Here is a 23,902-nt window from a genome sequence, read left to right as displayed (position 1 = left end):
CAACTGATAAAAAAATCAAAACCTTCTTTCTATATAGGAAATAAAAAAGGGTATAAAACAAGGAAGCTTTTCTTAAAAAAAAGCCCGGATTCTATCTTCTCTACGTTCATTGGAAGTTGGAACTCGAGTGCAATAGTATATACCTAGTATAGACTGTATAGTAAGGGTGGCTGTTAATTAATTTCATTTTATTGTTTATTATCTTAAAATAATAACGAGATGAGAGATTCATAGATGAAAAGATGAAAAGATGAAAAGATGAAAAGATGAAAAGACTAGGAATACTAATGTAGCAAATCTCATAGTCAAAGCAAGAGATAAATGATTAGTCTTGAGAAAATAAGATACCCCATTAATTAGTGGGGCGAAAGCATATGGCTAGTCAAAGCAAGAAAATCAAAGTAATTAACTAACCAAGTTAATTGATTGGCATTCTTGTGATGTTATATTATATATTTGTAGTAATCAGGACAAGTAGTTGTAACATCCCACATCGTCCAGGGGAGTGATCCTTAAATGTATATTTCCATCCCTACTTAGCACGAGGCCTTTTGGGAGCTCACTGGCTTCAGGTTCTGTAGGAACTCCAAAGTTAAGCGAGAAGGAGGCCAGAGCACTCACAAGATGAGTGACCCAATGGGAAGTTGTTCATGAGTTCCAAAAAAAAAAACCGTGAGGGAATGGTAAGCCCAAAGCGGACAATATCGTGCTACGGTGGTGAAACGGGCCCAGGAAGTGGTCCGCCCCAAGCGGGATGTGACAAATGGTATCAGAGCCAATCCCTGGCCGGAAGTGTGTCGACAAGGACATCGGGCCCCTAAGGGGGGTGGATTGTAACATCTCACATCGTCCAGGGAAGTGATCCTTAAATGTATATTCTCATTCCTACCTAGCACAAGGCTTTTTGGGAGCTCACTGACTTCAGGTTATGTAGGAACTCCAAAGTTAAGCTAGAAGGAGGTCAGAGCACTCACATGATGGGTGACCCACTGGGAAGTTGCTCGTGATTTCCCAAAAATAAAACCGTGAGGGAATGGTAAGCCCAAAACGAACAATATCGTGCTACGGTGGTGGAACATGCCCAAGAAGTGGTCCACCCTGGGCGGGGATGTGACAGTAGTCATGTGGTTAATGTAATTTTAATTTAAATTTGCTCTCTAGTCTTGTGTTTGAAGAACAAAACTGACAAAAATATGGGTGATTTACCGGTTGAAAGCTTTAAGAGGATGTTGTGTTATTTGACTGTGATTAAAGGGTGCGCTAAAACTCTTTTAGCCTTTCTGAGCCCCACTGAAAATTAATTTTACTCTTTTTTTTTTTTTTGAAAGAATTAATTTTACTCATCAAAATGTGGGATAATTCAGGCTTCGACAAAAAAATGTTGTTGAGATGGATGAGAGTGTTGACAATAATGTGTTGATTACTTTTCTTTAGTTTGAAAATAATATATTTGGCATATTGCTTGAGTAGATTGCTTGCATTTTGCATTTGTGACTTTCATAAGATGAACAAGTGATAATTAGTAGTTGGGCCAAATAGAAACTTGTTGGCCTCATATAATCATATCGGTTGGGCTTGAAACTAATATTGGTTTGTTAAATTAGTGAATAATTTGATGACTAAATTGAACTTGGAACTTGTGTATTTTAGAGTCAAGAGTTGTAATGTTTTGGACTGTAAGTCAATGGGTTGCATGCAATGGAGTATTGTAGAACTCGTTTGGATGTGCTTTTAAAATGTTGTTGGTGAAAATATTTTTGGAAACAATTCCTAGTAAAAATGTTAGTAAATTCTGGAAAAACACTTAAAATGCTTTCTGGAAAAAGCACATAACTGATGTTTCTTTTAGAAAGAACTTAAAGTGTTTTTGAAATTCAAAAATATTTTCTCTAAAAGCGCTTTCAGTTATTTTAAAAGCACATCTAAATGAGCCCGTAGACTGCAGTGCAAGTCGTGGCCACATCATCTCTCCTTTGAAAGAATATGAAGAACAACTCGGTTCAAAAGTGTATAATTATGTCTTTTCGATCTCTATAATGAAGCCACTAATTAATTATCTTTTAAGAATACTATATAATTATCTGTAAATTTACTTTACATGACATTGTATTGTTATTAGATTGATGTTATGATAACAATGAATCTGTTTAACTAAATGTTCTTTTCCATCTCATCACACTCACATATAACAAGAATGTACTATTATGATAACATTTTTCTTATCATAACAATTATGATATTTTGTACTAATAATTGAAAGAGATGTATAATACTTAACATGTATCATCCCCATGAAATGTTAGGGTGGTAATATATGCAAGAAGGCGAATGCGTCATCCGTGGCTTATAAGTTTGTCATATCTGCCATTTTCCTGATATATGCAAGAAGGCGAATGCGTCATCCGTGGCTTATAAGTTTGTCATCTCTGCCATTTTTCTGCTTTGCTTCAGATGGGAAAAGGATCCTTCTGGGATCCGGGAATTTCATGATTGTAATCATTTATCGTATATCGTGCTATCATAAATTATTTTAAATTTTAAAATTTAAATTAAATATAAATATTAACTAATAAAAACTGACTGCATGATATATGATAAACAATCTCGATCATGGAATTCCTAATATTTTCAAAAAAAGAATTCGGTGAGGATCCTTTTCCCTTCAGATGCATGTGGATGTGGGAGTTGGCAGGTAGGTGGTGGCAGAAGGCAGTTGACTTGACCCTTGACCAGGCAATTTGCATTGCAACTCGGAATTGCAGTGTTGTGTGAGATTAAGTACTAGTTTAGTATTAAAATCATTTTTATAAAAAATGGGTATAAAAACAAATTTAGTTCATAAAAGTATTTGGTAAATACTTAAAACAGCTTATTTTTATAGTTTTTTGTGAAAAAAAAAATTGAAAAACATAAAGCAGCAAAAATGAGTTTATTCTTACAACACAACATAAGCAATTTTTTTTTTAAAGCACAACACTACCAAATCTTAGGAGATTATATTCACACACCTCAAATTACTTATTCCAAACTCTTTTAATTTTTTTAATATTTTTCTATCAAGTGTTAGTAGTGTGTAGAAAATATTAAAAAAAAAAAAAAGTGTGGAATAAGTAATTTGAGATGTGTAAATATAATCTCTCTAAATCTTTTGCACATATTTTGTATGTTATACGTGTTTAGTGTATTTATTATTAATTCACACGTATTAAATTTATAATAATAAAATTAATGTTTTAAGTTATTAATATGTGTTAATCAATAACAGAAATTACAAAATGATCGCATACAAAATAAGTACAAAAAATTTAATCTCGTGTTATGTTATTTTGTGTTGTGTTATTTTGTGTTGTGTTGTGTTTCAAAGCCCACTCAAAAGACTTGACTCCGTACTCACGAGAAGCCAAAAGCTTGAATGATATACCTCACGACTAAATATTCCACTTCCCCGTCCCTCTTTTCCCTGCATTTCTGAATCCACCACACCATATGATAAAAACTTGGGGTAGGAACACCGAACACGGCATTCAAAGGGACTAAAAGTATGTGATTCTTTTGTATCTTGGTCTCACTCGATTTCACTTTAGTCATATTCTGTATGAGAGGCATGATGTGTAAATATCGACTAAGTCATCTGTAGAGCATTTATTGAAATATATAAGATCCTTTGTAATTCGGTCGCATTCAACTCATTCTCTGCATACCTTATATAAGAGCTACCTTAGTAGGACACCCTGGTGAAGTTTGTCAATCATTGTATATCTCGTCAATGGCATATTAGTCTTCAGGATTGTTGAAGCATGCAATCGCAAATCGAAAACTTGACAGAATAAATTAAAGCTTATATTGAATGGTTAAACTACTACTAGTACTAAATTTTTTATGATAAATTTGTAATGTTGGCACAATATTGAGCGGCTAGTCAACTTCGTGATCTTGACAACGATCTCATCCAATCAGAATTGAGATTCTCTTCGGATCTCTGAGTCAAGAGCAGTTTGAACTTGGAAATTCAGATCATTCAATTTAAATACTGAGGTCAGTTGAGAACCTCTGTGGATCTTTGTGTCCGAAGTAGTCGGACCCAGAAATTTAGGCCGTTCAAGAGAAAGATATTCACACCGTTCAAATACTTCGTCCTTTGTTAGGTGGACCAGTGGAATGGGCTAATGAGAACTGCATGATTTAAATTGAGCAATCTACATTTCCAAGTCCAGCTGTTTCGAACATAGAGATCCGGAGAGGATCTCAATCATCCATCCAACAAATCTTTTATTTTTAGGAACTTAAGTTTTCAATATATTTTCATTAGTTTTTCTTTTTTTATTTATTTATGCAAAATGCAAATGAAACTTTGGGCTAATGCTAAGTGATACCATCTTCTACCTTCAGCCCATAATGCAAGTGAAACTTAGGCCTTAGTTTCTGTCACCTCAATTATTAGCCCAGGGTTAAAAGTTCTTTTCGTTAAAGCCCAAAATGCTTTTTTTTTTTAATAAGAAGCCCGGACTTTTGGGTAACGATCTGTTTTGCCAAAACCCCATGTGTTAAATTTTTTAATCATAGAATATAAAAGTGTAAAACACACGGAAGCCAAAATTTCAGTTTAAGTCTTTTCGGTCTTAAAAAAAGTAAATTATCGTGATAAAATTATCAGCTAATTTTTTTACTTTATTTTAAAAGAAATCAGATAATAGATTAATGGTTAAGAGCTCGAAGCAAATAAATAATACAAAATTCGAAATCACACACTAAACAAACGGTAACGTGCTCTAATCTCAGAATTATTATATTTAAATTATGGTGCTTAGTGCTCTTTATAGTTCTACCCCCGAAGCCCAAGGACGATCAAAGGAGAAATTTTATGTTGTGACAGAAATATAAGTAGTACATCACGTTTTAATAGGAGTGGTAGGAAATTTTATTTTTTAAGTTATTAACTTTTTAGCACATATATCCCACAATTTATATAGTGACATGTGGTGTACCATCCCGTGTATCGATCACACAAAAAAATCTCTCCAATCAAATGAGGGGCGGGACCACTTCTCATTTTTCTCCAATAATTACACGTGTCAGCACCACGTGCTAGCTGTCGGCCATTTCTTAATTATTATGTTATGTGATTATTTGGTAAGAACGTTCGGTTTTTTTAAATTAATTAGTTTTTGGAGTTAGCGAAGGGGCGGGCAACAAGTCTTGTACTCGAGTGGTAGCATCAACGGGTGAACATAAAGCTGTCGGGTTTTGGTAGGCCGACGATCCATTTATCGTCACACCAGTCAAGTTTTCTTTGACGTTTGTCTTTTTGTTTGTCTTTTTAATTTAACATAGGTTGCTGATCCATTTTAATTGGAATATTGCATTGGTGGAACCCTATTTGACATGATTACTTGTTTAGAGCGGGAGAAGTCATGAATCGATACGACAAAGTAGAATAGGTGGAAATGAGCAACGGCTGATTCAGAATTTTAACTTCGAGTATTTGGAGTGCATGTTTTGTCGAACCATGTTGCACACATGCTGACAAATGCCGATATTTGATGGTTGTTATCGAGAGGTCCTGCAAATTTCAATCGAGTGATACCAACACCAAGAGATGTCGACGCGTCTGGCTAAGTTCTATCGAGATATGCAAAATATATTTTATCGAACATTTGGTAAGCACAAAAAAGTCTCATACCAGATCATTGAATGGTCCCAGAAGGGCATTCAACGACTTTTCTCCCGACCTTCAGAGGGTATCGGGTCCTTATATGGATGCCCATGGGAGTCGATACATGATAAACAACCTCTACCTTAGTTATTTTATACTTAATATTTGAGGAATGTTTTATTCCAAACTAATGTCGAACTCACATACTTTTTTGTCCTGGTTGTTAATAAGCGAAAATATAACATGAAACGGAAATAACATCAGTTTCTTACAAATAATTTTTTTAGAAATAAATATTAATCTTTTTTTTATTAACAATGACTTTAGTGGGTTGAATTGATAATTGTTAATAGAGAAAGTAATCAATTAGGATCGAGCTTGCATAAAAAAGCGTAGTCATTATTACATATGAGCCACCCTAATGTGCAATTATGTTAAAATATACGCTTGAAACATACTCCACCCATAAAACGAATTAAGTATAAAGAAAAACGAATTTTAAAAGCATGAATTAATATTTTGTGAGCGAATTAATAGTTTGTTAGTAAAATTATTAAGAATTAGGAAAAAGATTAACAAATAATTGGGTAGTGATGAAAGTTTGATTAACTTCCAGCTTACAACGGGCGACTGACATGGGGAATGTCGTTTTCGAATTACAACAAAGACAATACGTTTTTATCATCTTGGTGATCTAGGTCGGTCATTTCCCAAATCAATATGAGATCTTTCAAGAAATTTGCGGACCCACATTAAAGGTAAGCGCATGTCATTAATTTTGTCCTCGAGCTTTATTCTCGTGTTTACGTTTTCCCAATCGATCTAATTTAAAGAGTTGAATTCTTATTATGGAGTATTAAAACGTTTATTAAATTTGAAAGAATAAAAAATATTGGTTGAATTTTTGAAAAAGCGACTGTTTTGACAAAGTCATCGGCTGATTTTTTTTATTTTTTTATTTTTTAAAGAGTGGTTAGGCCCACACAAAATAAGAATTCAACTCTCCAAATTTGAGGAATTGGGCTTCTGAAATGGTTGAGGTATTTGAATTATATAGGAGTGGTGCCAGCCAATCAACTTAGAAGGAGAGAAACATAACTAAAAGAGAGATGTTATTGTGTCGATATTTAATGAAGGAGAGAAACTTAACTAAAATGGAGATGCTATTGTGTCGATATTTAATCTTGCATAATATGTGTAGATATTTACAATTTGATTTTGCACTATTATCTGTATAAATTGCATAATATACCCCTAATTTGTGTTTAAATTTAATAAAGTTGGCTCTAAGTTTTTTTGTTAAGTAATATGAGGGATGCTATCTGTTCAAATCATATTTTGTTAACAACACGACGTTGTCGTGATGAATGAATTATAATTTAAATGTTAATTAACGTGCTTATTTTCTATTAGTGACACATGTGATGTTTTGCGAATGTGATATAAAATGTTAGTCTGCTTAACTTTATTTACTCTTTCAGTACTATGTTATAATTTATTAAAAGTTACACGTATTTGTTGTTATGAGAGTGAGTGTTAGATTATTCATTTGTTGACTAAAAAATAAACTTAGAGAAAATAAATAAAATTGGGAATTTTCCGAAAATTAAGTTGATCTGTCACTAAAAAAAGTATATTTTTAAAGTGCTCCTACTTACTCAAACTTGACTCTTATCACTAGTGATATTTCTGTTGAATGAAAATTCTTCTGACTTAAAAGTAGTGTATTTATTTTTCATAATTTCTTGTCAACTTGCATGGTGAGAGTGACTAATGAGTAATGATATGTGTGTCTCATAGGTTGGCACCATAAAAAAATAAAAAATAAATGCATATGGGATAAAAATAAGAAATATCCATGTATGGAGGGGTATGATATGAAATTATGAATTATGTGAGGCCTTTATTTACACATGCATGTAACTGAAACAAGTGGGAGTACGTACATCTGACAAAGATATCTTGTATTGTATTATATATGTATAATACTATACATATACATATATATATGCATGTAAAAATGTTGAAAAAGAATATAGGCATTGGTATTATGGAGTAGAATTCTCTCCCTGCTAAATTTCCTTATCTTTCCTACTCTCCTCTCCTCTTATAATTTTTTCTTTGTCTTTTTTTTTTCTCTATAAAACGCTTAACATAAAATATTAATGTGTTTTAACCGTAATTATTTAAATAAAAAAGAAAGAAAGGGAAGAGAGATTTAGAGAAATAGAATCCTACACCAATTACAAAAGTGAAAGAGAAGAATGAGCAAAGAGACACTGGACTTTGCAAGTATCTTTTATGTGGGACTTGGAAGTACTCCCATGCTTTCTCTGTCTCTTTGTTTGCTTCTCTCTCTCTCTCTCCTCCTCTCTTTCTCTCTCATCTCATCTCATCTCATCGATTGATTAATAGGTGAGTTGTTGGGGCCGGACTGGAAGGAAGGAAGGAAGGAAGAGCAGCTCAAAATTCAACAGAAGTAGAGTGATTAGTATAGGTTATCTGAATTATCACTCTCTCTCTCAAATTGTCTGACCATCTCTGACTTGACACCATCATCATCCCCATCTCTCTCTCCTACCACACCCCTTCTTTCACATAATTGTACAACTTTTCTCTGTCCGTTTCTGTCCTCCCCCTTCCTTCCCTCATCTTATCCTCATTTATTTCTCTTTTATTTCCTTTTACCCACTCCTTTTCTGGTAAAAAACAAAATACACAATAAAAATCCCAGATGCTAGTTTTTTAGTCCCCTTCCTTTGTGGTGGTGTTGGTGGTGGTGTTACTTTGCTTGCACCTTCCCAAGTGACAAGAAGGCAGAGGCAGTACCCATGTTTCTAACCCATAGCTAGCCTGCCTGCATCTTCAGTACCATACAAGTATCATCTCTCTCTCTCTCTCTCTCTCTCTCTCTCTCTATATATATATATAGATTTGATTTCGATACCAGCTTTTTCTCATTCTAGTACTAGGTTGCTCGTTGCATGAATTCATCTAATTTCCTTTCTTTGGTTTTAATCACTGCAATTAGACTGCCTACTGTTTGTTTTTTCTTCTAAATTTTCTTGTTTTGTTGCTATTTTTTTCACAAGATTTTAAGCTACTGTAATCTACGGGAGGTGGATTCGATCTTGGTGTAAAGAGGCAGCACACTGCCCTAATCAGCTGGCCTAACCCACGTCTTCACTTTCACGTTGGTATTGGATTGTACATGCCTGGTGAGTTTTGGTTGATTTCATGTTTTTTGTATATCTCCAGTCCATGCTTTCTGGTTTTCTTTAGTGTGATTTTCCTGGTGACTTTTCTCTCTTCCCCAAATAAACGAAAGTTATGAAGTTTATTGCTTTCTCACAAGTAAAAGGTGAAGATTCAACTCCACTTTGATTATCTGTTGATAATAAAATTTAAATTAATCATTCAAGCATGCTAATTAGCACTGTCATTTAGAAGATTCATGTATTTTTACGGGTCCAATTTTATCGGATCTCGCCAAAGGGAGAGAACCATGAATTTTTATCGAAAACTAAGTACTAAAATCTCCTAGGGAAATTTGATGTTAAATTGCATTTGGTATTCGGTTGTAGGTAGAAGCTAATCCATGGAAGTAGCTGTGAAAATTCCACTTTTGATTTGGCGTTCTGCAGCTTTATTGTGCCGAACTGCTGAATGCTGATATGCAAAAAGTTCCTTAAAATATGTTCCGTGGACAAAGACGATTTAGCTACCATACATCTCAGATTAAAGTTTTTATTTTTATCACTTGCAATAACACGGAACAACAGCGATTGCATAGGAATTCCTTATTCCCGACGCTCTTCTTAATTTGTTCATGCATTTTAGTGATTTTAGGCAAGCATATATGAGCATATATTTGTTCTCCAATAATCTTAACCTCTTGTCTCGAATACATGGTGAATGGTTGTGGTTTTCCAAGTTCTGTCTATGTTAAATGCCAGTTAGAGATAACTAAGAGTGGAATGTTTACTGCTTCTGCACCATTTAGAGGACAGACCCCAGTCACATTTTTTTCTCTATAGACAAATATGTTCTCAGCACACCTTTCCCTTATTGAAATGATGACTTTCACGGTTTCACCTGTGAGATATAAAAGTTCTTCTTCCACAGTTCTTTTCTTCATTTTTTATCAGTAAGTTCCTTGCTGAGTTTTTGAGATAGCATGAAATGTGTGCATTATGTGAAAATATTCTCAAGAAACGTTTTCTTTTTTTGTGTTTTGACATGCATCCTGCTCGAGTACTCAATGTCTCATTCATCATCGTTGATCCTCCTTCGCAAATTCTCTCGCTAAGAAATAGGAGAGTAGAAAGAATCCCACTTTGTCATGGAAAATGACTCGTTTTGGCATTCGCGATTGCAGATGAAGGGCAGGCTGATAACGTCACTCTTAAGAAAGTTTCTTGAATTCTCCGTGTGATTAGTCATATAGAAGAAACAAAGTCCTTGACTTCACTGCCCTGCCGAAACATGTTAACACAAAACTTGAACTTGGAATTTGAAAATGATTCAGGAGTCATGAGCCAAGTAACTTCGAACATACCTCTGCAAGAAGAATCCCCTGACGCCTCTAAGGACAGCACAACCACTTCTTCATGCCTCACAAATCAGACAAACCATCAACAACAAGATCCCGGGCCTGTTGCACTTGACTTGACACTCCAGTTTTGCTCCAGCGACATTGAATTGAAGGGCACAGGGGAGACTAGTAGTGAAGGAGCTGCACCCCCTACTTCAGAAGGAACAAACCCAAGGGTATTCTCATGCAACTACTGTAAGCGTAAGTTCTATAGCTCACAGGCACTCGGTGGCCATCAGAATGCTCACAAGAGGGAGAGGACAATGGCCAAGCGTGCTATGCGTATGGGAATGTTTCCCGACAGGTATACTAGCTTGGCATCTCTCCCCCTACATGGTTCAGCCGCTTCTGCATTCCGGTCTCTTGGTATCCAAGCTCATTCTGCAGTGCACCAAAACACAATGGTATCATCAGATCATCCGAGGTTCCCTGTCCCCGACACAAGAGGCGTAGCGAGGTTTCAACAGGGCTATTTTGGAGTGCCGGTGTTCATGGACGAGGATGACGAGGGCATGTTTTGGCCCGGGAGTTTCCGGCAGGTAGGCAAGGGAGTTGGAGGTCTTTCCAATGTGCAATCTGCCCAAAATCCAAATATGAATTCAGGAACAAGCTCGGCACCAAGAAATAATACAAGTTCATCTTCACCTGATCTTACCCTAAAGCTCTGAGATTTTTGTTTTTGTGTTTAATTAGATATATTTCCCAGTAATGAAGCATGCATGCTGACATTAATCAAATAGTATTAATATTAACTTTGTGCGGTGAGATATGCCATTTGTAACGGCTGCAGAGACTTCTAAATTGTTTTTATGGCTGTATTTGTTTCCTAAGTTCATAATTAATTAAGGATGTTCTTGTAGCTGCTAGTATTGGAAGTGAAAATGTTTTCTTGGAAGCCGGTAATTAGTTTAAGTTATGAAATTCATAATTTTCTCTTCCTTTAGCGTTTCTCTTGGATAGGAAGATACGAGTGTATATAGGTAAATGCTTTTAACTGCTTGAGCTATATGTCTCATGAAGCGCTCAACATAATTTGGCAAGAAATGAAGTTTTGGTTTGACAATTGTTGACCCCAAAAGCACGCTTTTTAATCATAATCTCAACGTTCAATCTTGTTGGCCTCAATATTCAATATTCAATATTGAACCTAGGATGTTGGATGAAATGTCTTTTAAGGCATATCAAACATATCAAATTCAACGGATGAGACTAAGGGTTGTGAGGTAGTGCTAGATAGAGGTGGAATATAATTTTTGTCACTTGTTTTTGTGCATTCTCTCTCTCTCTCTCTCTCTCTCTCTCTCTCTCTTTTGGTTTGTGTAATTTTTTAATTAGTGTGTTAAATTGTTAATTGTTATCGAAGGTCAGTGAGGATAAACACGTACCATTCTCTCTCTCTCTCTCTCTCTCTCTCTCTCTCTCTTTTGGTTTGTGTAATTTTTTAATTAGTGTGTTAAATTGTTAATTGTTATCGAAGGTCAGTGAGGATAAACACGTACCATAATACATAAATATATTGCTTTTCATTATTGCCATAAAAGCATCATATGTTTTTTTAATTTTTATATTGAATAAATCAAATGAAAATTAAAATAACATAAATAAAGTAACAAGTCATGAATAAGAAAGACGAAAATATCAAAAGGATACTTTGTTAGGACAAAACATGAAATTTGATAAATATGAGCGAAAAAAATGACGGATAGCAACATGACATTGCGAAATCGACTCATTGACGAAGGCCTTTCCTTGCACGTCGGGATAGGAAGCCGCAGCCGCATACGTCAATACCGCGTTGCCTTTGCGCGTGCTCTCCCTCATGCATGCAACTTTACATTTCCGTTTTTATATTTCACATATTTTTTTTTTCAAATTTTTGTCGTTGGAATTAAAGAAAATTAATGATAGAAAGTTAGCAAGAAAGTGAGAGGTAAAAAAGATTTGGATTGTATTCAGAATCAAATTGTGGGCATCCTAAGGATTTTCACATTTCAATCGTTCATCGCGCATCGTGTGGTCATAAATTATTTGAGATTTTTTATTTAGAATTAAACATAAATAGTACCTAACGAAAACTGACCTCATGATGTACGATGAATCGCTAAAATGTGATCATTACAAAGTGAATCTGGAGATGATCCTCTTTCAGGTAAAAATAAGTGCAAATGGTACTACTCCTTAACCAAATCCAACGTGTGCCAATTAAAAAAATGTAAGATGTATGAAGACAAATTTTAGATTAAAAGCAAATATAATGTATTCAATATATGAATGCGTTCAACAAAAACATATGTTGTGAGTAAAACAACCTTATTTTTTTATTTAGAAAAACAAACAAAACATAATCATTTCATTCAAAATTATTGGTAACACAATGAGAAAATGGGATTTGCCAAACGCGTTTTACCAGTTGGACGTCGTTTTCGTGTCTGGACTAAATGCAAACCACTTTACACAGCTTATACCGCTAATTACCAAATTAACCAAACCACTCTTAACTTGTTGTAAGATTCCCTTGGCCCTATGTGATTAATTAATTAACATATGAAGACTTTTTTGCTAACAATGAATATTAAGTTCTGCATCATGATAGTGATCGATGATGATGTGTCATGTCCTAAATATAATTAACAATCAATTAATCATGTCTTGCCCCTCATCAATATTTATTAATCACTCATCTTATGGATGGCAGTTCTAATCATGAAGTAACTGTTAAACTACAATCTTGATTTTTCAGTCACTCATCTTATGGATGGCAGTTCTAACCATGAACAAAAAGAACCACTGAAGAGGACGGTATGAGTTAAGCGATGAGCAATCTCATTGGCTTGGCGAGGCACATGAGTAGAAAAAGCTCCAATGATCCCAACCATTAATGACTTCACATCCTCCACAACCACAACAGATCTAACATGAGACATATAGCATGAGAAATTCTGCATAGCATTCACGACCTGGACTGAATCTTCATTGACAAGATTTTGAAAACCCATCTCCTACCTTATTTTGGTTCCCTATTGTAGTCTCATTTGAACTCACATTTTACATGAAAAATGTCTCTACTTTTGAACACATATAATTATGTAACATGTTTTATAAAGGATGTTACTAAAAGAAGATCTTACTGAGATAACATGTCAAGCGATTGGATATTCCTACAAAAACATTATTTGTTGGTCTCAAAAGCAGAAGAACAATATATTAATTAAAAAAATGGAACTGTTATTAGCACTCCTAAAATCTCATTCTACACTCTTCACAAGTGTATTTGTCTTTCTAATTATAAGAAGTTTGAAGTGTTAAATGAGATTTTAAAGTGTTAATAACAATTCTTTAAAAAAATTATGATTAATTAGCAAAAGAGGAAAACGATCAACTGAGTCAACAGAAACAGATCGACCGAGTCTAAGTTTCAAAAGAAACAAAACGTCAACTTTTCTTGGATAATATTCAATTTAGTAGCAAGTAGCTAGTGACTAGTGCTAAACAAATTGAAAATTTGATATCAGCGAAGCTTCTGCTAATTCGACGGATATTTTTGGCATTAAACAAAGAAACATTATTAGGAAGAATTTTTATTCTTTTGACAACGATACGATAATTATAAAAGTCATTCTGATTATATATCAAAATGGATTATGTGCTTTGGTAAATATTCTTTGAATTCGAGAAGTTCACCAATATACCAAAATCATGTTGTTGGCTACCTTTAGGAGATGCTTACATAATTTCCCAAAATTTCATGCACATGTGTGACTCATTTTACAATATTTTTTAACAAAGTTGCCTTCCAATTGACTACAATATATGAAAAAATGGCGATTGAGGTAAGTTGTAGTTGTAACAACATTTATATAATAATTTAGTATGCTATTTGTCGTTATAAGACTTAAATTTTACAAATGAAAACAGGATATTATTGGACTTATCAACTAGGCTCTCAACTCATTATTATATATTTGGACAAATACACATGCGATAAGAGTCTTTTTCTTTTGAAAAGGGGACGAGGAGCCGGTAAGATTCACAAAGACATTTAAACATTTCTCTGGCTACTATCTTGCGATTTACCAATACAAAGAATAAAACTTAAAACATGTCACGTAGAATACAAAATTGAAATTTATGCAAGAAGAGTTACAAAAACAAAAATTTCATGAGCTTGTAACCCTTTACCGGCTAAACTTTGACTCAAAGTTGAAAGCAATTAAACACCTTTTTAGGAAGTTAAACGGTAATTATGCCCTAATTAAACGTTAATCCATATTTTTCTCGAAAAATACAGAAAGTTGTCCTCTTCCTTCACCACCACTCCGAGTCAAAGGCATGCACCAAGAAAAAGACGAAGAAAAAGACGACTCAAAGCAGAGCATCAGTAAATCCATCAAACACAGCGGGGCCAGTTCAGTAATTTTGTACATCATATCGCCGTTTTTCGGTGTAAACGCTTGAAAAATCCAGCCGTTGGGCAATCCCGTTGCGGGTAGAGAAATTGAGATTTCAGTTATGGTGTGCTGAAGAATCATTTGATTCCAAACACAACCCCAGATTCTTTACTATTTTCCAAACAGCCCCTGTAGAGCGCAGACCTTTTCCTCTCTGTTTCTCTATAGTTTCTTCTCTTCTCAGACACACTTCCCCTGTCTCCCCTTCCTATTTCTCTTACCTGGTAATTTCTCTCTCTCCTCCTATCTCTCTCTCTCTCTCTCTCTCTCTCTCTCTGGATAAGGCCATGTTTGGCGACAAGGATCGAGCGATTGGGAATCTTGCCGCCGATGAGGCGTCTCAGAGCAAGGTCACTCGCCATATCTCCAAGCAAAACAAACACAACCCAGAAGAGAAAATGGGATTCTCCGAAAAGGGGTTCGGATTTCTTAGAGAATCAGACATGGGTTCTGATGGGTTCCAATCAAAACCCTCAAAGATTGGAAATTTAGGTTCGCAGGAGTTGACTCTAAGCTACCTCTGCGACAGTTCCAAACTGGGTTTTCTCGAGAAGGAGTTACCCGGCGCAAATTTGCTGACTTCGTTGGAGAAAGAGAGTTTCAAAGGTAAAGGCATCATCGTATCTGAGAATTCTAACAAATGGGTAGAGAGAGATTTCCTTAATTTGAATGAAACCAGGTTGAATTGCTCGAAGCGAGAGCTTGAGGAGGAGGCGGAGAGAGAAAGCAGGGTCGACAAGAAGCCAAAGCTCGAGACTTTGAATCTCTCTCTAGCCTTGCCGGAGGTATCTCTCTCTCTCACTGCCTCAAACGCCTTGCAGAATGGCGATCATCCGGCGATGCTGCGGCCTAGCAGAAGCATACAGTCGTTGGCGCCGTCTGCTAACAACACACAGACCACTTGCTCCAATGATTTCACAGCAGCTTCATTGTCGTACTCTTATTCCCACCAATTTTCCCACAACCCCAGTTGCTCGCTTACCCGAAATTCGACGGATTTCGAGTATTCTGTTGGGAAAGATGATCAAATTTGGAACTGTGGGGAGGGGACTAATGGGTCTGTGCATAGCAGGTTTAAGCCGATTGGAGACGGAGTCGGTTTGTCGAATCACGGCGGCGGGATTTTGTCGATGATGCAGAGTAATCGTAAGGATTCTTGTAATAATAACAGTGTTTATAGGACAACTAGCTCTGAAAATCTTTCTTTTTTTCCATCTGAGTTGCCTGCTAAGCCGAAAATCGATACCCTTTCCGGGGATTCTAGAGGGAGAGGTTCTGAAAGTTTGAGAGGATTGGAGGGTGTGGATGGTGGTGGGAGAGCCAGGAAACTCTCGAGACCGGAGAGAATTCTCCGCGAAATTGTTTCGGAGTCTGTAACTGGCATGGCTCAGATAGTTCAAGAGCTTCCCGAAGAAATGCTCTTATCAACTAAAGAATACTTGAAGAATCTGACATCTGCGCCAGAGAAGAAGGAAGAATTGGCGAGCCTTCAAAACCGGCTTCAGAGAAGGTCTGATCTTACAAAGGAGAATCTCTCTAAATGTCAGAAGGATCAATTGGAGATTTTGGTTGCTGTGAAAATGGGACTTGGGAACTTCGTATCTGGGAAAAACCGCCTTCCAGCAACCGAGCTGGTGGAGATTTTTTCGTTTATGAGGTGTAAGAATGTGAATTGCAAGAGTTTATTGCCCGTTGATGATTGTGACTGCAAGATTTGCTCTGCAAATAAGGGGTTTTGTAGTTCCTGTATGTGTCCTGTATGTTTGAATTTCGACTGTGCCAATAATACTTGTAGTTGGGTTGGCTGCGATGTTTGCTCGCATTGGTGCCACGCTGCTTGTGGTATTCAGAGGAATCTCATTAAACCAGGTCCTAGCTTGAAGGGTCCCTCTGGGACAGCTGAGATGCAATTTCATTGCATTGGATGCGGCCATGCTTCGGAAATGTTTGGTTTTGTTAAGGATGTGTTTCTGTGCTGTGCAAAGGACTGGGGACTAGAGACCCTTATCAAGGAGCTTGACTGTGTTAAGAAGATTTTTAGGAGAAGCGATGATTTTAAAGGCCGGGAACTGCATATTAAGGCTGAGGAGATTATTTCCAAGCTTGGAAGCCAGTTGATGTCTCCTTCAGATGCCTGCAATTTCATTATTCAGTTCTTTAATTGTAAGTCAACCCTCTTCGGTTTTCTATTTCAACTTAAACGTTTGTTCTTTTACTTGATATTCTGCCAAAAAGCATAAAGGTAAATGAAAAATTCTACGAATTGCCATTAGGGGAGCCACTACTTATGGGACGAAATGTCGGCCATTAATGTGAAAACAAGAGCAAAGTATTAATGTAGCGAAATGAGATGTTAAGGTAGATGATGAGAGTGTCTTGGGAAAAAAAACATAACTAGCAATCTTTGAATTAGAAACACGAGACCCTTATGCTATTTTGTTGCTCCAAACTACTTTTATTTCTTCACACGCTGAATATAAAATCATAGGGATGTTAATTGTACCTAATCTCAGCTCGCCGTATTCTACTTTAGCATAATGTTCTTTTATAAATTAGAGAACAGTCACTGAATGTCTCAAGGACGTTGATTGATTACCCTATGGCATGTATTGGAGGCTAGGGTAATTGGAACTATGTTGAATGGAATACTCTTAATTGCTTACTTGAGGCTACTGGTTGTCTGCACATTAGCTATGATGGGGATCATATTCCTGTGGCTGTTCAATAGCATTTTAATCTCTGTAGCTTACCCTTTTGTTGTTTTGGCCTTTGTTTTTTTCCTTTTCGTTTCACTGTTGATAGGTTAAATCTCCTCAATAGCTTGAGTTTGAATGTTATACTCGTTCTAAATGTTTCTTTTCTTTTCTGTTTATGCTTAACTCTGGATTTGACTTTCCTTTTGAAATAGATACAGATGGAGTATCAGAATATCCTGCTTCTACCATATCCACTAAAGAGTTGAGTGCCTCTCAATCCAGCCTGAGAAAAGATTTGACCCCCTTTTCACAATCCATTTCTGCACCTCCGAAATATGCTGTTTACAACACAAGTTCTAGTATGCAACGTGATTCACTGTCCAATGATACGCGTCAGAAATCATCCCACATAAGCAATGAGGATGAGTTCCAGTTTGGGACCTTACCAAAAATAGACGGGTTTGAGAGCTTGGAGAGCTTAGTGAGGATAAAGGAAGCGGAAGCTAGAATGTTCCAGGACAAGGCTGATGAAGCGCGGAGAGAGGCAGAAGGGTACCGTCAGATGATACAAACAAAGACGGAGAAGCTGGAGGAAGAGTATGCCGGAAAGTTTTCCAAATTGTGTCTGAAAGAGACGGAGGAAAAGCGAAGGAAGAAACTGGAGGAGCTGAAAATTTTGGAAAGTTCACATTGTGATTACTACAAGATGAAAACTCGAATGCAAGGCGAGATTGCTGGCTTGTTGGAGAGAATGGAAGCAACAAAGCAGCAACGGGTCTAGTTTCTTTTCTCCTTTCATTTTTTTTTTTTAACAATGGTGCTAACTATGTTTAGTATATTAATTAGTTTTATTTCAATTTTGGATTCTGCTTGTTATTTTTATCAAAGTGAAAGATTGCTTCTCAGTTGTGGAATTCCAAATTTGTTCTTCTAATGATTATATAGCTAGTGCTGGAATCGTTCTCTATGTGCCCCCCCTGGACAGCAATGTTTGAGCTGAGCAATGCCGCACACGTGTCCTCCCCCTTTGTCACAACAACAAAAAATTCTTGTGTCCATCTAGAAAATTAAGTCATCATTCGTAAGCGAGACCTCTTGTACTATTGTCCACTATGAAACTCTGTGTGTGAATGAAGTAGTCCTTTAGGGTGCGTTTGGTACGCAGACGGAACGGAACGGGACGGGACGGGACGGAACGGGACGGGACGGAACGAAACGGAGGTTCGTGTTATGTTTGGTACGCGTAGGACGGAACGGTTTGGATTTCGTGTTAAATGACTAACTTAGCCTTGTTTGTACAATTGCTGAGTGCGAGTATGAACTCAAACAATCAGACCCCAGTTTTCGTTTTCCTTCGTTTTCTCGGCAACCAATCCAGTTTCAGATCTTGTCACCAGCAAACCCTCCAATCAATTTCAGATCTCGTCACCAGCAAACAATTACAAGAAGAAAAAAAACAGAAAAATACCAAAATCAAACACAGAAAAATCCCAAAATCAAACACAGAAAAATCCCAAAATTCATTTCAATCAATTTCTGCAGCGTCGTCATCGTCTTCCCTGCAGCGTCGTCATCGTCTTCCCTGCAGCGTCGTCATCATCCTCCGTGCAGCGTCGTCGTCGTCGTCGGCCTGCAGCGTCGTCATCATCCTCCGTGCAGCGTCGTCGTCGTCGTCGGCCTGGCTATGGTGACGGCGCCGGAGAAGAAGAGGGGTTGCTGGTGACGGCTCCATGGTGACGGCGCCGGAGAAGAAGAGGGTTTGCTGGTGACGGTGGTGACGACGCCGGATAAGAATAGGGGTTTGCTGGTGACGGTGGTGACGTCGTCGTCGTCGGATGGGTTTGCTGGGATTGGGTTACTGGGTTTGTGGTGGATGAAGAGGGAGGTTACGGGAAAGAAGGGATTGGGTTACTGGGTTTGTGGTAGAACAGAGGGAGGTTACGGGAGAGAAGGGAGGTAGACAATGTAATTAATGAAAAATAAAAGGGGTATTGTTGTCCAAAAAAAAAAAAAAATTGTGTCCCACGGGATGGAAAAACCTGTTCCAGCGGGGGGAGGGGGAACCAAAATCTGACCCTTTTTCGTTCCGTGGGACGCGCGTTCCACACAATTTTAAGGCACCAAACGTGGGACGGAACGGTTCCGTCCCATCCCACGTACCAAACGCACCCTTAGTGAACACAAGAATTTCTCCAGAATGTCTTGCAGTAGAAGATGTGTTTTTGCATTGTTTATGTAAGGTTGTCCACACGTATGGGTGCCATAATGCGCCACCAAGACCATGGTCTCTTGTTCATAGTCATAGATACGATATCCTCCTACAAAGTAAAAGGACGACGCTGATTGTGGCTACAAGGATGTTGTACCATTGGTCCCGCCACTTCCACCATTGTTAAAACTAATAATGTCGTGGGTGCAAAACCACCTCCGTATTGAGATCTGTTCCGAATCACTACATATAGAGTACACAGATTGAAATATTTGGACCATTCAATTTCAATTTTACTGTCCTATTAACTCATCTTACTGACACACTTCGCAAAAATCCAAAAATTTGAATCGCTCGAATCTCTTTCTCTCTCTCTTAAGTGGTTCGGATCCATTTGTGCGCGTGCTACGGACACAGTGGATCTCATTCCAAACATCATCATTACTTTGTGATTTCGTATTTTGTTTTTTATTTTGTGGGAGCCGTCCAAACACAATCTCAAACATAAAAGCAAATACTGTCAATCAATTGAATTACAAACATCTGACTTTGTGATTGTAGATTTGCAGTATACAATATACAATATTTAAAAATAATGAGAAAATTATGCTAAAGTAAAATGACACTAATGACGCTGATCTACTTTCAATTTTTCCTAATAAATCGTCTACACTTTGACAGATACAAAGTAAGATGACAATAAACTTACTTGAATGTTCATCTTTTGCTTTATTAATTTAAGTATACAAGTAGCCATCCAGCTCAACAAATTTTTTATGGAAGTAGAAATGTATTAATACTTAGCACTACAACCTACTGATATTAATTCTCTCGTTCTACGCGTAAATATAATGCTCTATCAAAACAACAACAAAAATAATTCGTCTCAAAACAAAAATTTAATAAGAAAAATATACTAAGGTAAAGATGACTGGTTGGTATTAGTTAATAAAGCCGAGGGAGGAGGACGGTGAGGCTGACGGTGGCTGCGAAGAGAAAGAGCAAAAGACCAGTGAAGTTGACTATAAGAACTTCTTGATTAATTTTTACTACGGCCAAGAAAAAGAACCTCTCCATTAACCCTGTCTCAGCCGTGCACACTGCTAGAAGAAATATCACCATCCCAAAAAATGTGTGCCATGGCATAAAATTTCCCCTCGACGACATGTCTCCACCCGGAAACACATAGAACACGAAGCCAAACAAGTACTGAAAAACAAGAAACAATATAATTGTATGGTCATTTAGTCAAGAGCTTCTGTTTGCAAAAGCAACATGACGTATAAGGTGGTGACGTATTTTAGCTCTTGTAAAGTGTTAGTATTACCTGAATACCAAATAAAGAGATGGTTGTTATGCCGAGCCAGGAGTGTAAGGTAAGAAAATGTGGAACTCTGGATTCGTGATTAAACTGGATAGCACAGTAAAACCCAAAAATTATAGCCGCCAGAGCTAGAAGATGCAATATCACGTGCACCTCTTTTTGTGTGTTCCTTGTCCCTTGGACTGTCTTGTATGCCATGATTGCTGCATGCACCAATAAATTGCCACCCCATCAGATCAGTCCTTAATATTCTAGGGATATTTAACAATGCTTTTGATACAGACGATAGTCAAATTTAAGCTGATATGTACTGCAAAGACAAGGATTCAATTTAGGTGCACAAGGAGCACATTCGTTTTAGCAAGGTTATAAACACAATTTTTTGACCTAGTGAGTTCCAATATAATTACCTTCTCCACCGATCAAAATAAACCCAACCACCATTAGAAACGTATGAACCTGTGAAAAATGAGAGGAAGAATATGATGAAATAAAGGATATGATCATATAAACTTCAGTTATAATATGAGCACATGCAAGATTTAAACAATTACGTAACGTTTACATTCAAAATTTTCTCTTCGATGCCGGATTCGAGAGCGAAGCCACCGCGGAACTTTAGGGTCCAAACAAGAACCAGGGTTGTTATGGCTATAGCTAGCAAATGCCCAAATATTGTAGCTGGGGTTGCTGAAATTTGGTAGCTACGACTCTTAGGTGCCATTGTTGTAACGTGTAAGTGTTACCCTCTCCAGAGCTACAAGCTTTACTAGGACTGTATTTAAAACACACCAAGAGAAACAGTGTTGATTAGAAAAGAATGGAAATTTTGATGAAATTAATGTAAGGATTAAGTAAACAATGTTTGAATGAGAATTCGAAGTATCGATGCCGCCCAGTACGTGGAATATGGAAAACCGTCTAGCCGGCTGATCTTTAGGTGTCAAGGCCAAAAACTTGGAATATGTTTTTTGCATTCTGTTTCTGTGTGTCCCATATGGCTAAGTCAAGTCGTCGGCAGTAAATAGTCTTTTAAGTCGAATGAATTTTTATAGAAATTATCTTTAGATTATGATAAAGAGAATTAATGGTTCCGATTATGACGTTTGCATAGTAAAATATCGTGTACACCATCATTGAAGATGCGAACTATTAGGGAGTGATGCTATATGTTTTTCATATAGTGCAAAAGTATAAGAAAATTGTATTAGAAAAGCTATTAGGGACTGATATACAAACTCAACTGATTAAGGAATCAACACAACATTATCTGATCATTAGTGCAAAAATAATGAATTCATATCGTAATGAATATATTGGTCTCCCATATGAACCCTCCCTCATACATAAATTCGCTCAAATATGAATCACACCAAAAGAAAAAAAAAGATTATACATATGAAATCAACATTATATATAACACCAAACCAATGTCTTCAACTGAATAGACCAGCTGAAAAGAAAAGAAAAAGACTGAAATTAAATTAAGAAACTATACATATCACACATAACGGGCAAGGGCGACAGAAAGATCGACGAAGATGCCAAAGAGGAGGATTGCTAGTGCAGTGAAATTGATCAAGTGCGATTCTCTGTCTCCCAGCGCTTTCGAAAGTCCAAGGAATGTGAATTTCTGCATCAACCCAGTTAGGGCAGCACATATCGACAAGTATAGAATTGTCCTGCCCATACTCATATGCCATGGAATTAATCTCAACCTCGACTCTGCCGTACCTCCTGGAAACAAGAAAGCAGCAGCTCCAACCAGCCACTGGATGCAAATCAAACCATTCATGTGCTTAATTAAGTAATTAAGGAATATAATTAACTAATTAACGAAGTTATGTTAATTTATTAGTACGTACGTACCTGCAAACCGTACAAGATAAAGGTGCCCAAGCCAATCCATGAATGCAGGGTATACATGTCATCTATCTGCCTCATGTCATGGTATCTGAAAGCAGCGCATATCCCAAATATTCCGGTACATAGAGCTATCAGGTGTAACAAGGCGTGCATGTACTTCTGCCCCTGGTGTTCTGACATTACGGTCTTGTATGCCATCATCGCTGGTATATCGCATACACGCAATAATAATTTTTCGTTTGGATATTAATATTTAAATGTATGTACCTATATTTAGCAAAGAGAAATTTAAACCCTAGTACGCTACTACTTACGTACCTTCACCAGCAAAGAAAATAAAACCGAAGAACATAAGAAACGGATGAACCTGCCAAATAAAAAAAAATGACTTAAATTTTAATTGGAGCCACGATTAAGACAGAAAATAGTACTATTTATGAAGGTTAATGATCACTTACGTTGAAAACTCGATCTGAATTGTCAGAATCATAATCGATGCCACCACGGTAATGCAGGAGCCAAACAAGCATAAGTATGATTGCTAAGATGCCAAACAAGTGTGCACCTACTGTCAACCTAGAGGCTGATCGTTTGTACCTATAGTTTACAGCAGTAGTATGCATTGCGATTAAGTGATTAGACGACAGATGATGGCGAAGTGAATTAATCTGGGGAATTAAGGATGGGGTTTGGTGGGTTAATATCTTAAATTTGGTTCCTTTAATTTTGATGTGGGAGCGTTCTGCTGAATGAGTTCTTATATAGATGTATCTTTGTAAGAGTTGGTGATAAAAAATGCCCATGCACTGTTCTTGGGATTGCTTGCTGTGTTGGTTTTGGGATTCTCTTCTGGGGAAACTTCGAACTTTAGCAAAGCATCACAAGGACAAAATAGAACCAGCTCTAATTGTACTAAGGTATTTATTCTGCCTATAACTATAAGAAAAAGAAAAAGCTAAAGCATCACAAGTTCACATTGACGATTAATCCAAGTATATATCCGATCTCTTAATGTTATACTTTGTGGAGGTGTCCTAGCTATCTAGCTGTTTGAGCATCACCCATTGAGGAAATCTTTTTTTTTTTTTTTTCAAAGAAAAAAAGAAAAAGAA

At 36.8% G+C, this 23,902-nt stretch overlaps 4 protein-coding genes across 5 annotated transcripts; 2 read left to right on the top strand and 2 right to left on the bottom strand.

Annotated features, from left to right (window-relative positions):
* The first annotated feature begins 8,053 nt into the window (after positions 1-8,053).
* On the top strand, positions 8,054-11,106 carry LOC126607619 (zinc finger protein 4-like). 2 transcript variants are annotated; one of them, XM_050275291.1, is made up of 3 exons: positions 8,054-8,532; positions 8,746-8,871; positions 10,032-11,106. In XM_050275291.1, exon 3 carries the CDS (start codon positions 10,139-10,141, stop codon positions 10,913-10,915), a length of 777 nt encoding a protein of 258 aa, XP_050131248.1. In that variant the 5' UTR covers positions 8,054-8,532; positions 8,746-8,871; positions 10,032-10,138; the 3' UTR covers positions 10,916-11,106. The 2 variants fall into 2 exon arrangements, with proteins under 2 accessions (XP_050131248.1, XP_050131247.1); XM_050275290.1 differs by having other exon boundaries at positions 8,746-11,106.
* A 3,541-nt stretch (positions 11,107-14,647) lies between these two features.
* On the top strand, positions 14,648-18,305 carry LOC126607609 (protein OBERON 3-like). Its single transcript, XM_050275280.1, has 2 exons — positions 14,648-16,858; positions 17,604-18,305. The coding sequence occupies exons 1-2, from the start codon at positions 14,983-14,985 to the stop codon at positions 18,170-18,172; spliced, it is 2,445 nt and encodes an 814-aa protein (XP_050131237.1). The 5' UTR covers positions 14,648-14,982; the 3' UTR covers positions 18,173-18,305.
* A 2,000-nt stretch (positions 18,306-20,305) lies between these two features.
* LOC126607620 (probable ascorbate-specific transmembrane electron transporter 1) lies at positions 20,306-21,771 on the bottom strand. Its single transcript, XM_050275292.1, has 4 exons — positions 21,490-21,771; positions 21,335-21,383; positions 20,928-21,127; positions 20,306-20,809 (listed from the first exon to the last, which is right to left on the bottom strand). Exons 1-4 carry the CDS (start codon positions 21,646-21,648, stop codon positions 20,546-20,548), a joined length of 672 nt encoding a protein of 223 aa, XP_050131249.1. The 5' UTR covers positions 21,649-21,771; the 3' UTR covers positions 20,306-20,545.
* A 400-nt stretch (positions 21,772-22,171) lies between these two features.
* On the bottom strand, positions 22,172-23,536 carry LOC126607616 (probable transmembrane ascorbate ferrireductase 3). Its single transcript, XM_050275288.1, has 4 exons — positions 23,249-23,536; positions 23,109-23,157; positions 22,794-22,993; positions 22,172-22,695 (listed from the first exon to the last, which is right to left on the bottom strand). Exons 1-4 carry the CDS (start codon positions 23,411-23,413, stop codon positions 22,426-22,428), a joined length of 684 nt encoding a protein of 227 aa, XP_050131245.1. The 5' UTR covers positions 23,414-23,536; the 3' UTR covers positions 22,172-22,425.
* Positions 23,537-23,902: the final 366 nt, after the last annotated feature.

Source organism: Malus sylvestris, chromosome 16 (genome assembly GCF_916048215.2).
Source record: "Malus sylvestris chromosome 16, drMalSylv7.2, whole genome shotgun sequence".
NCBI classification, from domain to species: domain Eukaryota; kingdom Viridiplantae; phylum Streptophyta; class Magnoliopsida; order Rosales; family Rosaceae; genus Malus; species Malus sylvestris.
The sequence above is the reverse complement of the archived record's forward strand: the minus strand, read 5'-3'. Positions and strand labels throughout refer to the sequence as shown.